At 34.5% G+C, this 14082-nt stretch overlaps 2 protein-coding genes across 3 annotated transcripts; both read left to right on the forward strand.

Moving 5' to 3' along the window:
• Nucleotides 1-2217: 2217 nt before the first annotated feature.
• Nucleotides 2218-13598, forward strand: LOC123220993 (2-alkenal reductase (NADP(+)-dependent)-like). Of its 2 annotated transcripts, none has more exons than XM_044643647.1 (5): nucleotides 2218-2613; nucleotides 2716-2890; nucleotides 3476-3642; nucleotides 3743-3825; nucleotides 13430-13598. In XM_044643647.1, the coding sequence occupies exons 1-5, from the start codon at nucleotides 2389-2391 to the stop codon at nucleotides 13581-13583; spliced, it is 804 nt and encodes a 267-aa protein (XP_044499582.1). In that variant the 5' UTR covers nucleotides 2218-2388; the 3' UTR covers nucleotides 13584-13598. The 2 variants fall into 2 exon arrangements, with proteins under 2 accessions (XP_044499582.1, XP_044499581.1); XM_044643646.1 differs by lacking the exon at nucleotides 13430-13598 and adding an exon at nucleotides 4562-5040 and having other exon boundaries at nucleotides 2227-2613.
• LOC123221003 (60S ribosomal protein L2, mitochondrial-like) lies at nucleotides 6563-7676 on the forward strand. Its single transcript, XM_044643663.1, has 2 exons — nucleotides 6563-6893; nucleotides 6984-7676. The coding sequence occupies exons 1-2, from the start codon at nucleotides 6809-6811 to the stop codon at nucleotides 7484-7486; spliced, it is 588 nt and encodes a 195-aa protein (XP_044499598.1). The 5' UTR covers nucleotides 6563-6808; the 3' UTR covers nucleotides 7487-7676.
• Nucleotides 13599-14082: the final 484 nt, after the last annotated feature.

Here is a 14082-nt window from a genome sequence, read left to right on the forward strand (position 1 = left end):
CCTTATTAAATTAATTTATTTTATAAAAATAACTGCATTCTTTTACAAAAGTTTTTTTTTCAAATATATGTATGAATGCATTAAATCAATTTATAATTTTTTTTGGAAAAACATAATTATATTCTTTTACAACTTTTTCCCAAATATAAAAGTTTTCATTAAATCAAATTATTTCTTAGAAAAAATATAATTACATTCTTTTTTTAGAAAAAGCCTTTTTTCCAAATATATTATATTATTTTACAAAAGTTTTATTTCCAAATATATGTATGTTTTCATTAAATTAATTTATATTTTTTGGAAAACAATAATTGTATTTTCTTTTATAAGAGATTTCTTTCTATATATATATATATATATATGCATGCTTTTATTTAATCAATTTATACTATTTTTGAAAAGTAAAACTATGTATGTCTATTTTGAGTACAAAAATTAGTATACATTTGATGTATATCATCAAATGATTGAATAACTTTGAATTAAAGAATATAATAGGCCAAATAACTAATTCCCGCCCAAGGTTTTGTGTAAATCCAACTTACTTTCGCCAACTTTAAGAAACTTAAATACCCACCTATCTATTAGTTTTAGTTGTTACAATCAGGGATACAATCGTTATTTAGAAATTTTTATTTAAACAAAGAAAAATGTTTTTCTTTTTTTCCCTTAACTTTAAAAACTAATCATTTTCCTATAGCTTAATTTTAAAAAATTAATTTTTCACCCCCACTATATATGTTTTTAGGGTTTTTTATTTTTAGAATGAATAGCCACCACTATCAAAGTTTGAAACATTGCACTTACACCCCAAAAACTTAATTCTATTTTTCTAGATGACCGTTCTTTTTGGAATTCCTCTATGATGGCATCTCCCTTCCCTCCCAGGTGGTTTTTCGATGCAAACACCATCAAAAATTTAATTGAAATGGTCAGATTTTCATGAATAAAGCTTCTTGAAATGATGACAAATTACGATGACGATCAACCGAAATGTTGATCTTTAGTGTCCTTCATCTTTAGGAAACACCGATCTGAGTTTCCTAAATACCAAGGATGTCAAAGATCGACATTTTGTGCCAATCTTCATTGTAATTTGTTGCCGTTTCAGGAAGCTCCATGCATGAAAATCCGACCATTTCAACCAATTTTGGTGGTCATCCACGGCAAAGGAAGTTACAACTGGTATCAGTGGTCATCCGTGGCAAAGAAAGAAGGTCGATTGTCTCTGAAGAAAGCTTACCAAAGAAGGAAAGTAAAAGAGAAACCCTAGGGGTTAAATGGTAACTTTTCAAACTCGGGTAGGGGGAAATTTATTAGTTTTTAAACCGAGGGAATAAATGTGATAACGTTTTAGTTTTTTTAATATTTTTAATCAAATAATGATTTTACCCTTAACTATAACAGCCAAAACTAACATATGAGTGAATATTTGAGTTTTTGAAAATTAACAAGGGTGAGTTTGGATTTACACTAAATCTTGGGTGAGATTAAGTTATTTAGCCAATATAATAACATATAATCTTATGTATATTCATTTGTAAAATCAAAAGTGGACACACTTATTTCTCAAAATCATGATACAAAAAACTAAAGATATTTATTGGGTCAATTTCGAAATTTTTCATATACATTAATGCATTCACATTGTAACATGTAAAGTACAATTTTAAAAAAATTAATAACAAAAAAATTATAATGTTTGTGCACAAAGTGCATTTTTATTTTTTAATGTTTATGATTTTTTTTAAAAATTTTTTATAGTGTTTAACCTATGAGTTAATGTTAAATCATATCGTAGGTTACAACTTTAAAACATATTTTCCCACCGGCTAAGCCTATTGGATCCTAGTAAGATAGTTTAAACATACGGTCCGATTTAGATCCTAAAATCATGATTATGTTATCATAATATCATAAACATTATGGACACTACATAAAAAATATATTTGGTGGAATTACAAACCGATGCATTAAATCCAGACCAATTGGTCACAGTTAAATCGAGTGGCATCATGATGATGTCATTAATTTGTCCGACCAATCAAACCTATCAACATTCGGACCGATCCTTTGAAGGTCTAGAAACATGGTTGCAAACTTGATATTATAGAAGTATGCATGCCCTAAATGGGAATAATTGACTTTCCTGCTTGAAATAAATGTGAAGATAGATTTGCTTAAATTGCTAACGTAGGTGCGTTTGTAAGAATGCTCTTTCGCCTTGGCCATATCGACAAGAGAATTTCACGAGGTTCAGACTTCTCAACAGCTTTTAACTCCATCCCCACATACCCACCTCTCTCTCTTTCTCCCTCTACATATATTTCTTGCTGGAGTTCTTTTTTCAGGGTTCAATTTTCATACTTTTTTTGTAAAAAAAAAATAATGGCTGAAACTGTGAGCAATAAGCAGGTGATTTTGAAGCACCATGTCTCAGGTTTTCCAAAGGAAACAGACATGCATGTCATCAATAGCAACATTGCTTTACAGGTCCCAAAGGGCTCAAATGGGGTTCTTTTAAAAAACCTCTATTTGTCTTGTGATCCTTACATGAGATCAAGAATGAAGAAGATTGAAGGGCATTATATTGAGGCCTTCAAGATTGGCATGGTATAATTAAGCGATTCAATTCTCCTTTGAGACTTTACTTATTTTAATGTTTATGTGGGTTTAAATTTGGGTTGATGATGATAATGTTGAACATGCATGCAGCCTCTGAGTGGACATGGGGTGGCCGAGGTTTTAGATTCTGAGCATCCAGACTTCAAGAAGGGAGATTTGGTTTGGGGGATGACAGGTTGGGAAGAGTACAGTCTGATTACATCTCCAAATTTGTTCAAAATTCAACACACAGATATGCCTCTTTCCTATTACACTGGAATTCTGGGTAAGCTTCGGGCCTCCTACTGTTGCAATTAATTAAAGAACAAATTTAGTTCATTGGGAAGAAGCAATTCTATTGATCTGGATAAATGATTTACTTCTCTGGCTGCAATATTTGTGAATGCTTTAGTTAAACATTTGCAATCCAGAAACACTTTTTTGCCCCTTGAAATATAGTTTTGACAAAATTCATGGATTCACTTTTTGCTGGGTATTGTCCGTTATAGATTACAATCTTAGATTTTGTAACAAAAAATGTGTCTAGACTGTTTAAGAACAATTTATTTGACCAGTTTTCACTGTGAAGTGAGGACAGCATTTGTTCACTTCTTCTGTTGATAAGGTGTGAAAACTTCTTGTGCTGTCGAGGTTTTTGGGGATAAGAAAACTGAGAAAAAGTTTTGACAGTCCTATGTAATTCAGAGTCCGCACAAAGTTTTCACACCTGAGTTAAATGTTGATTGAGATGACAAGGAAGAAGCATGTTTGTTAATGTTCTGAACAAACCTGTAATCACTTTTCTTGCTTCTGGTGTGTTCCTGGAGATGGCCTAAGTTCATCTGATTTGTTGTTAATTAATACTTGATAGGTATGCCTGGTATGACTGCTTATGCTGGATTTTATGAGGTCTGCTCTCCCAAGAAAGGAGAGAAAGTCTTCATTTCAGCAGCATCAGGCGCCGTTGGTCAGCTAGTTGGGCAGTTTGCAAAGTTGCTGGGTTGCTATGTTGTTGGGAGTGCTGGGACTAAAGACAAGGTATAATTCTCACAGTCCTGCTAAATTATTACTGAATTGCTTTCAAACTCTCATGTTGAATAAAGTAGCCCACTGACTCACATGTTTCTTGTACACTTAGGTTGATCTGCTGAGGAATAAATTTGGGTTCGATGAGGCCTTCAACTATAAAGAAGAACCAGATCTTGATGCAGCTTTGAAAAGGTCAGTAGCAGCACTACTTGATGAAAATTCATATGTTAAGGGTAGTTCATCAGAGCCTTTTATTGATACAGCTTCAAAAGTTCAACATCAATATGTTGTCCTTGAAGCCAGTAACAAAATTCTGATTTTTGTTGGCGGTGTTCCGGAGAGAACATCATTTTAAGTGCACTTGGTTTTTAATTTATGTTTCGAACCTGAAAAACAAGAAGCAAACAGATTGTTAGATGTACAAATTTACAGCAGAAAATGGTGAGAATAGACAATGAATCTGCATTAATCCAGCGAGCTTTGCAATAGGTGAGACTTTGCTATTCCTTTTCACACAAAAGATGAACAATCAATAATTTTCCCTCCAATGTATGGCTTTCAAGAGGCCAGAATCTCTCCCAAAGGCTACCTAAACAAAACCCAATTTTTCCTCGACTCCTTCCTTCTGAAATCCTTCTCTTATACTTGCACATAAACTGCCTTTATAACTGACCATGTTTCCCACTCATATTCTTGGCCCTAGCTGCATTCATAACTGCCTACTTTCCCATTTCATAACTGCCTTTCACAACTGTCGGCTTCCCCATTTCATAATTGCCCACTTCCCACCTACGTAGGAGTCCTAACAATACATTGCCTTAAATGTTCTTTGACCTATTTTTAGAAACAGGGGAACATGTAAATCAGAAGCTCGATGAATTTTCCTGATGTTAAATTCTGGTACCAATTATTCTGTACTATTCAACAGGTACTTTCCTGAAGGCATTGATATATACTTTGAAAATGTTGGGGGTAAGATGCTTGATGCAGTGCTTCTCAACATGAGACTCCGTGGTCGAATTGCAGTGTGTGGAATGATCTCACAGTACAATCTTGAAAAACCTGAAGCGGTGCACAACCTGATGAACCTGATTTTTAAACGGGTTCGAATAGAAGGATTCATGGTTCCCGACTACTACCACCTCTATCCGAAGTTTCTGGAAATGATTATTCCTCAGATCAGAGAAGGAAAGATTGTATACGTAGAAGACATTGCCAAAGGCCTTGACCGTGCTCCTGCAGCTCTGGTTGGGCTCTTTACTGGTCAAAATGTTGGCAAACAAGTAGTTGCAGTTACTTATAACTGAAGTATTTAGTCTGCTTTTATGTTCTTACTGTTAAAAAGTTACAAGTTACTGGATTGCTATATATAGCTACTTAATTATGAAACAGTTGTTGTTGTTGTTGTTGCATGAACTCTTTCTCCTTGTCATTGTTGTTTACATTTTGTTAAAAGCGTATTATGTCCCTGCTTGAGTCTCAAGCTCATACTAAATCAGCTGGTTCTATACAAATAGTTTAGTTTTAGATGTTTTATCTGGATAGGAATTGGCGACTATGTCGACTTTAAGGTGTGATGCATAAAAGATTCTACTACCCGGAGAGTGGGTGGGGTCCCGCTGCCCGTTTAGTTGGTGGGGTTTTGCTCCCCAGAGAGTAGATGGGGCCAGGGGGCAGCACCTTTGAGTTCTTAAGCGGTTTGGGGTTAACCTAAGAGGGTCGTTAGAGAAATTTTTTTTGGGAATATGAATTTTATTGGGGGTTATTTTGGGCATAAGAATATTTGTATATATATACACATTGTTATCTTGTATGAGTGAATTGTAAAGAGACGTAGAAATATTGAAATTATATTGATTCTGTTTAATGTGTTTGTTTGATTCAAAATTCTCTCATTCATTCATTCATTCATCATTAAGGTTGGAGTTAGGCCAGCCAAAAGATAACATTTCCTAACAAATATACAAAACAATTTGCTAAAAGTCTTTAACATCTTCTACAATTTCATTGGTTCTTTAAAAGTCAATATGTTATCAAACAAGTGATTGCTGTCGCTATTGAATGAATCTAGCTGGTTTAAGGCTACAGGTTCGCAGAATGCCACAGGGTAAGCTGAAGCTTCTTGCAAATCTTATGCGAACACTGCAATCTTATTTGCTGGCGTATCACACAATTGCAATCAAGAGATGTGGTGGTGACCCAAAAGCTAAATGTTAAGATTAAAATGTCCAAACTCATATAAAATCTAAAATCCAATTTTCATACTTTATATTTAAGATATTAACAAATGTTCATCTAAATTGATTTTTCTGATGTAACTAGACCTTGGTTTTTCTGTATCTAGACCAATAATGTAACATTATAATAAAATAAAAGATTTAAAATTATAATATTTTTGATCGAATCGGGTTTGAATGATCCGATCAATTAATTAAATAAATCGAGTTTACATTAACAATGTAATACAAGCATATATCAAATAAATCGAGTTTAAATTAAAGGTTAGTTTATATTTATAAACTAAATTGACTTTGAATCAATTTAAATATTTAAATTTAAATTAATTTAAATTACATTTAAAATTAAATTATATTTAAATTTAATTTAAAATTTAATTTTAATTAAATTAATTTAAACTCAAATATTTATATGCGCTCGTTTTATGAAATATTTCAATTCAGAATCCCTAAAATAAAAAACTTAAATTTGAATCTTTTTTATAATATATTATATATTAAAATAATATTTTTAATTTATTTATATTTAAAATTTTATTTATTCGATATAAATAATTTGTAGGAAATTCTTGTTACGAAAAATAAATATTCCAATCCAAAGTCAAATTCAACTGAAAAATTAGAATAGAGTCTGATAATTAGCCATGTCGACAAAAGTTGTGGGGTTTATGGAATTTCACGTTCAAAAATTTTAAAATAATTTTTTTTTTTATTATTTCTAAAACCCGTCTGCCTCTTCTTCTCTTCTTCTTAACATAAACCCCACTCCGCTACACCTCCGCGTAGACACCCAACGTCTCCTCCGTCGCTCCGCTCCGGGCCGCCAGTTACTCCGACACTCCTGCACGCCCCTCTCCTCACAGTTTTGGGCCCCACCTTTGGACTACCGCTTCAACACTAAAAGCTCACACAAAGAAACGCAAAGATTGAAGACAGACATGGCGCTCTGCAGATTTCGCTCAGCTTCTTCTCTCATCTCCAAGTTTCTTCCTCCCTCCAACACTCTCCGCTCTCTCTCCTCAGGTAATCTGAATCATTTTGTATTCATAAAAATCCAGTCTTTGAAAAATGGCATCCGAGATAAAAGATTTTAAATTGTCAATATTTTCACAGAAACCCAATCAGTGAAAGAGAAAATAATGAATTATATGGCCCACCTCGACATAAACTCACAAATTGGAAGTTGTATGCCGCTCGCCGCAATGCGAATCGGCACAATTATTCACAACATTGAGGTCAACCCAGGTCAAAGGGGGAAGCTGGTTCGCTCGGCGGGCAATTCAGCCAAGATTTTGAAGGAGCCCACTGGAAGGTACTGTTTGGTGAGGCTACCTTCGGGGGATGAGAAATTGATTGATACTAAGTGCCGGGCTACGATTGGTTCGGTGTCAAACCCGAGTCATAAGACGAAGAAGCTTAGGAAGGCAGGGCAGAGCAGGTGGCTGGGGCGAAGACCAGTGGTTAGAGGAGTGGCAATGAATCCAGTTGATCATCCTCATGGAGGAGGGGAGGGAAGAAGCAAGAGTAGTGGTAGTCATGGAAGGACTTCGCTTACGCCGTGGGGAAAGCCTTGTAAGTCTGGTTACAAGACTGCTTCTCCTAAGAAGAGAAAGTAAAGGAGATTATTATGCGTTTGATGTTTGAAGGATTTTGTTTATCGTTAACAAGATTCAAGTCTATTTTTGGATTGATTTTAATTGTTTCAAATGCTTCCAGCGTTGGTAAGGTTGTTTTGTTCTTTTTTTCCTTATTGCTGTCTGAATACTAAGCAAATTACATCAACCATTTGAGAACTGAGTTTTGATATTCTTTGTTGGTAATACGGTTACAAATAGTGTACATTATTACTGGCTATTTAGAAAAGGAGAGTGAATTATATGTTTGTTTATATTCTTCTTAGAATAAAACATCCTCTTGATTTGAGCTTTTTAAAATGCTTTTGGTATTTGTTTAATTGGTTGTACTCTTTAGTACATTACTGAACTTTTGCCATTTGAATTGTGTGTGATTGATGATGTTTTAACTAGTATAGTGCATCATTATTTTGACAATTGAGTTTCGGTGTATTTGGGGGGAATATTGTTGCTCAAAGTGTAGATTATTACTTGGTATTTGGAAAAAAAAAAAAAAAGTAGAGTGAATTTTGTGTTTGATCTGATTTTCCACAATAAGATCAAAATCTTTTGAATCTCAGACCTTTTATGTTGAACTTTGTCATGTTTTCTGCTTTTCTGTAGTCTTTTTCTTTAAAATTTGGTTTCTTGTAGTTTGGTTTTGTATGGATGAGGAACTAAGGATGATGATATTCATACTTAATTTTAAGAGATGCTACCTTGTTTTGGTTTGAGAGGCCTACTAGAGTTTTGATATGTGAAACTTAAACAGTTAAACTAACTGTTGCTTTAATGTCCTCTGTTGAACTAGGATTAATTTAACATTTAGTTTCTCTGGTAATGGACTCTTTTAGTCATAGTTCGTTGTCATCTTCTTTAGTCTGCTTTTATGTTCTTACTGTTAAAAAGTTACAAGTTACCGGATTGCTATATATAGCTACTTAAATTATGAAACAGTTTTGTTGTTGTTGCATGAACTCTTTCTCCTTGTCATTGTTGTTTACATTTTGTTAAAAGCGTATTATGTGCCTGCTTGAGTCTCAAGCTCATATTAAATTAGCTAGTTCTATACAAATAGTTTAGTTGGTTAGATCTTTTATCTATATAGGAATTGGCGAACATGTCAACTTTAAGGCATGATGCATAAAAGTTTCTACTACCCGGATAGTGGGTGGGGTCCCACTGCCCGTTTAATCGGTGGGGTTTTTGCTCCCCATTGAGTAGATGGGGGGAGGGGGTAGCACTAGACACGTCAATTGGGCCGGATCGAATGGAGGCCCGGCCCGAAGCACGAAAAAAAGCCCGGACACGACAAAACCCGGCCCGGTACTGTAGCGTGCCGGGCCGGGCCCATGGGCTTATCGGGCCGGGCCTTGGGTTTTAATATTAAACCCATGGGCTGACCCTGCCCGGCCCGGTACTGTTTATATATATATATAATTTTTTTTAATTTTTTCTTCTGCCAAATTGCAGAAGGAAGCTTCTGCCAAATGGCAGAAGCTAATTCTGCCTGGTGGCAGAAGCTGCTTCTGCCAAATGGCAGAAGCTAATTCTGCCTGGCAGAAGCAAGCTTCTGCCAGGCAGAAGGCTAGGCAGAACGCTTCTGCCTGGGAGAACGGCTTCTGCCTTGTGGCAGAAGCGGCTTCTGCCTTGGCAGGCAGAAGCCGTTTGGCAACGGCTACTGCGCCAGTAGCCGTTGCCAAACTTTGTTTTTAATTTTTTTTTAATTAATTGATTTTTTCCTATAAAAACCTATTCAATTTTTCATTTTCATTTTCAATTACAATTACAAATTTCTCAACCTCTCAAACTCTCAATCTCTCAAACTCCCAATCTCTCAAACTCTCAATCTCAACTATTTATTATATTTTTAATTTCATTTTATTTTAATTTTATCATTACAAAATATTACAAATGGATCCAATGTCAAATGAATTCAATCCATTTGAATATTATCATGCTGGCGCTGATGATATTATTGATGATGCACAAGGTGGGATAGGTAGAGCACCAACAGGTGAAAGTGGTACGGGTACAGGTTCGCATTGTTCGACAGAGAGAAAAAGAAAACAAACGTCAATGGTATGGGAACACTTTGATAGAATAGAGGAAACAATAGAGGGGAAATTAATTCGTCTAGCAGTATGCAAACATTGCGGTTCTTGTTTAACATGTGCAAGTACAAGTGGGACGGGACATCTTCGCCGACATGTTACTGATTACTGTAAAAAAATTCCACATGAACTTAGAGGACAAAAACAAATTGCATTCACCAGATCGCGATCTGTTGGTCCAGGTGCCACTTCAGCAGGAGGTCCGAGCGGTTCTGGACATATGAGAGAAATGTCAACTTTTACGTATGATCAAATGAAGGTGCGAGATTACATGGCCAGGTATGTCGTTGCTTCTGATCAACCTTTTAGTTATGCAGAAGATGAAATTTTAGAATGGATGATGCAAAATAGTATTCAACCAGCATTTAGAAGAATTCCTAGGTCAACTCTTAGGTCAGATATATTGAGAAATTATGAACTAATGAAAATAAAATTTATTGGAGAATTAAGTAATTTTAATGGTGTTATTTCAATAACTTCTGATTTATGGACTGCTACAAATCAACGTATAGGGTATCTTTGTGCAACTGCTCATTATATTAATTCTGATTGGCAATTATGCAAAAAAGTTATTGCATTTAGAAATTTAGAATATCCACATAATGGTCTTGCAATTTATCGTTCATTAGCAAATATTTTTGATGAATATAAAATTAGTAATTCTATTTTTTCAATTACTTTAGATAATGCTAAAAATAATAATAAAGTTATTGAATATATGTATAATCATTTATCTCCTCCCTTTAATGGAAAATTATTTCATGTTAGGTGTGCATGTCATATTATTAATTTAATCGCTCAAGATGGCTTGAGTTTGGCAAAAAAACATTTAGAAGTAATTAGAGATGCCATTGCATATATTTCATCATCCCCATCACGGGTACAAGCATATCATCAATTATGTAAATCAATGGGGTTAAGAAGGAAAAAATTAAAAATAGATATTAGCACTAGGTGGAATTCAACATATCTCATGTTGAAAGCATGCGAAGGGTATGAAGTTCCTATAACACGATACTTCAATACCCAACCAATGGATTCGCAAGATCCTATTTTTTTGACAGATCAAGATTGGGAAATAGCTATGGCTTTAATGAACTTGTTAGAGCCATTGAAAATAGCCACAGATCATTGCTCAGGTGTGTATTATCCGACAACTTGTTCTATAATATATAGTATGGTAGAAATAAGTGATATTTTTAAAGAACATAGGTATCGTCACTCTCATAATGCTTTTCAAAATATATGTATGCAAATGGAACAAAAATTTAAAAAATATTGGAGTGAAATTCCTTTACTTTATTCTGCAGCTACTATTTTAGATCATAGGGCAAAAACTAATGGATTACAAAATTTATTTGATATTATTAATGAAAATTTGTCAATTAATAGCAATGTAAATTCTGTTGAATATGTTCAAGAATTTTTATTTGATATGTATAGTATTTATGAACAAAAATATGGAAAAACTGGACAAAGTTCTGCACCAGAGGTAAGTTCTGGTAGTTCAGGTTAAAAAAAGTCACGCATATGGTCTTTATTGCGCAAAGGTAAACAAACTGTTAGTCAAAGTACAAATTATAGTCAATTTTACAATTATATAAATATTGACCATTATCCTGAAATTGTTCAAAGATATAATGCTGAAAAACTAGATGTTTTGGCATGGTGGAAAGACAAGGCAGAAACCTTTCCTGTGCTTGCAGCCATGGCTCGAGATCTACTAACACCTCCGGTGTCAACTGTAGCATCGGAATCCGCTTTTAGTGCAGGGGGATGTGTGCTAGATGATAGACGATCCAATTTACATCCAAATATGGTCGAAGCGATAATGTGCATGAAAGATTGGATCAAAGCTGATTTTAAATTACAGAATCGTGTGACAGAAGATGTCTTTGAAGAATTCAAAGATTTGGATGTAGAAAATGAATAGATAAATATTATATAGTAGATAAATTTTATTTATGTTTTGTAATTTATACAATATGTAAATTAATTTATTTGTATTTTATTAACAATTTATAATACTTTTTATCATGTAACCATGGTATTTCTCCACCATAAGTGAGAGATTATAAATAAAATATTCGGGGTACTGTCCTCGATTTTAATAATTGAAAAATAATTTGTGTTTAAAAATTTTAATTAAAACTTTTTTTAAAAATATTTAATAAGGCCCGGCCCGTTTACGAAGGCCCGGCCCGGCCCGTTTATGAAGGCCCGGCCCGGCCCGTTTAAAGCCCGTTAGTATATGGGCCGGGCTTTGGGCCTTTATATTTTAAAGGGCCGGCCCGGCCCGAAGGCCCATTACTGTTTGGGCCTCGGGCCCGGCCCGGCCTATTAACCCAACGGGCCGAGCTGGAGTGGGCCCGGCCCATTGACGTCTCTAGGTAGCACCCTTGAGTTCGAAAGCAATTTGGGGTTAACCTAAGAAGAGTCATTTGAGAAGTCTTTTTTGGGAATATGAATTTTATTGGGGGTTATTTTAGGGATAAGAATCTGTGTATATATATACATTGTTATCTTGTATGAGTGAATTGTAAAGAGATGAGGAAATATTGAAATTATATTGATTCTGTTAAATGTTACTTGATTTGGGTGAACTAGGACAAATCGTGTCCTCCTCCTTATGGTTTATGTGTTTGTTTGATTCGAAATTCTCTGGTTCATTCATTCATTGTTAAGCTTGGAGTTAGGCCAGCAAAAAGATAACATTTCCTAACAAATATACAAAACGATTTGCTAAAACTCTTTAACATCTTCTACAATTTCATTGGTTCTTTAAAAGTCAATATGTTGGCAAACAAGTGATTGCTGTCGCTATTGAATGAATCTAGCTGGTTTAAGGCTGCAGGTTCGCAGAATGCCACAGGGTAAGCTAAAGCTTCTTGCTAATCTCATGCGAGCAATGCAATCCTATTTGCTGGCGTATCACACAATTGCAATCAAGAGATGTGATGGTGGCTCAAAAGCTAACTGTTAAGATTAAAATGTCTAAACTCATATAAAATCTACACTATAAGTTCATAATTTCTAATGTAAGATTCAATTTTCATACTTTATATTTAAAGTCTTAACAAATGTTCACCTAAATTGATTTTTCTGATGTAACTATGCCTTGGTTTCTCTGGTGTAACTAGACCAATAATGTAAGAGGACCGGCAAAAAGATAACTTATTCAGACATTATTAGAAAGTTTGAAAATTTCTTAGTTTGTCCATATTCATCATGGCTTTGATCACATGCATAAACGATAACAAAAAACAAAATTCTGCATACGTACAAACAGCTTTACCAGATTCCTCGGTGTTTTTACATACAGAATTGACAGAAAAAAATTGCAGGTGATATTGAAGAACTATGTGTCAGGTTCTCCGAAAGAATCTGACATGTATGTCAATAATGGCGCCAGCCAATCGAAGCTGCCAGAAGCCTCAACTGGGATTCTTGTGAAGAACTTATTCCTGTCTTGTGATCCATACATGGGAACAAGAATGCAGCCCCCATTGGAAGGATCTTCCTATTTTGATTCCTATAAACCTGCTTCGGTTAGTGACCGGTTCCTGTTTTGTTGATCATTTGATGTCTATCAGATTATATATTTTAGGGATAACAACACTCAGAGGTGTCCAACTATCACTTTTTTTTTTTCATTGAATAGACCAAAGTTTGTTTTTATTTTCTAATGAAGAGACTCAACTCTCAAATTTTCTTATTAAAGGTACCAAACTTTTAAATTTTCCTTATGTATTTCCTATTGAAGATACAAACACAATTAGAAGTTTCAAACAAACTTTATGTATTTTCTTATTACAGGTGCCAAATTTGGCAGGTACTTTCCTGAAGGCATTGATATATACTTTGAGAATGTTGGGGGGAAAATGCTTGATGCAGTGCTCCTGAACATGAGACTCCATGGCCGAGTTTCTTTATGCCGAATGATTCGCAGTACAACCTTGAAAAGCCTCAAGGAATCCACAACCTGATGATGGTTATAGAGATACGAATTCGGATGGAAGGATTCGCGGTTCCTGATTACTACCACCTCTGAAATTCCTGGAAACCATTATTCCTCAAATAATGTACAGGAAATCGTGCATCTCGAAGACTTCACTAAAGGCCTCGAGAATGCTCTTTCAGCTCTCGTTCGACTTTTTTAAATGGTGAAAATGTCAGGGAACAAGTGGTTATTGTCACTTGATTGTGAGTTCACTTGATAATAAAAGAGTAATGTCATGCATAATTTCAATGAATACCAATTTAATAAAAATGTGTAATATATAATTATACATTACTTTATTTTTAATAAATATAGACCTCAACTTTGAGTTTAGATCAAGTAAACTAAGTTCAAGCGCCGTTGGTTAATTGGTCATATTCTATTCATGAAATGGGTTGGATTGGTATTAGCTTGGATACAGCAAATTAATTCTATTAGGTCTAATGTATTTATTCAATCTAATAAATACCTTGTGTCAGAATTGA

Source organism: Mangifera indica, chromosome 7 (genome assembly GCF_011075055.1).
Source record: "Mangifera indica cultivar Alphonso chromosome 7, CATAS_Mindica_2.1, whole genome shotgun sequence".
NCBI classification, from domain to species: Eukaryota; Viridiplantae; Streptophyta; class Magnoliopsida; order Sapindales; family Anacardiaceae; genus Mangifera; species Mangifera indica.

What these genes read in the sequence shown, in the direction of transcription:
- LOC123220993 (XM_044643646.1), top strand. Translation starts at nt 2,389, where the DNA reads ATGGCTGAAACTGTGAGCAATAAGCAGGTGATTTTGAAGCACCATGTC. An exon ending in AGGCCTTCAAGATTGGCATG is followed by an intron (nt 2,614 to 2,715) that starts GTATAATTAAGC and finishes ACATGCATGCAG; the next exon opens with CCTCTGAGTGGACATGGGGT. An exon ending in CTATTACACTGGAATTCTGG is followed by an intron (nt 2,891 to 3,475) that starts GTAAGCTTCGGG and finishes AATACTTGATAG; the next exon opens with GTATGCCTGGTATGACTGCT.
- LOC123221003 (XM_044643663.1), top strand. Translation starts at nt 6,809, where the DNA reads ATGGCGCTCTGCAGATTTCGCTCAGCTTCTTCTCTCATCTCCAAGTTT. An exon ending in TCTCCGCTCTCTCTCCTCAG is followed by an intron (nt 6,894 to 6,983) that starts GTAATCTGAATC and finishes ATATTTTCACAG; the next exon opens with AAACCCAATCAGTGAAAGAG.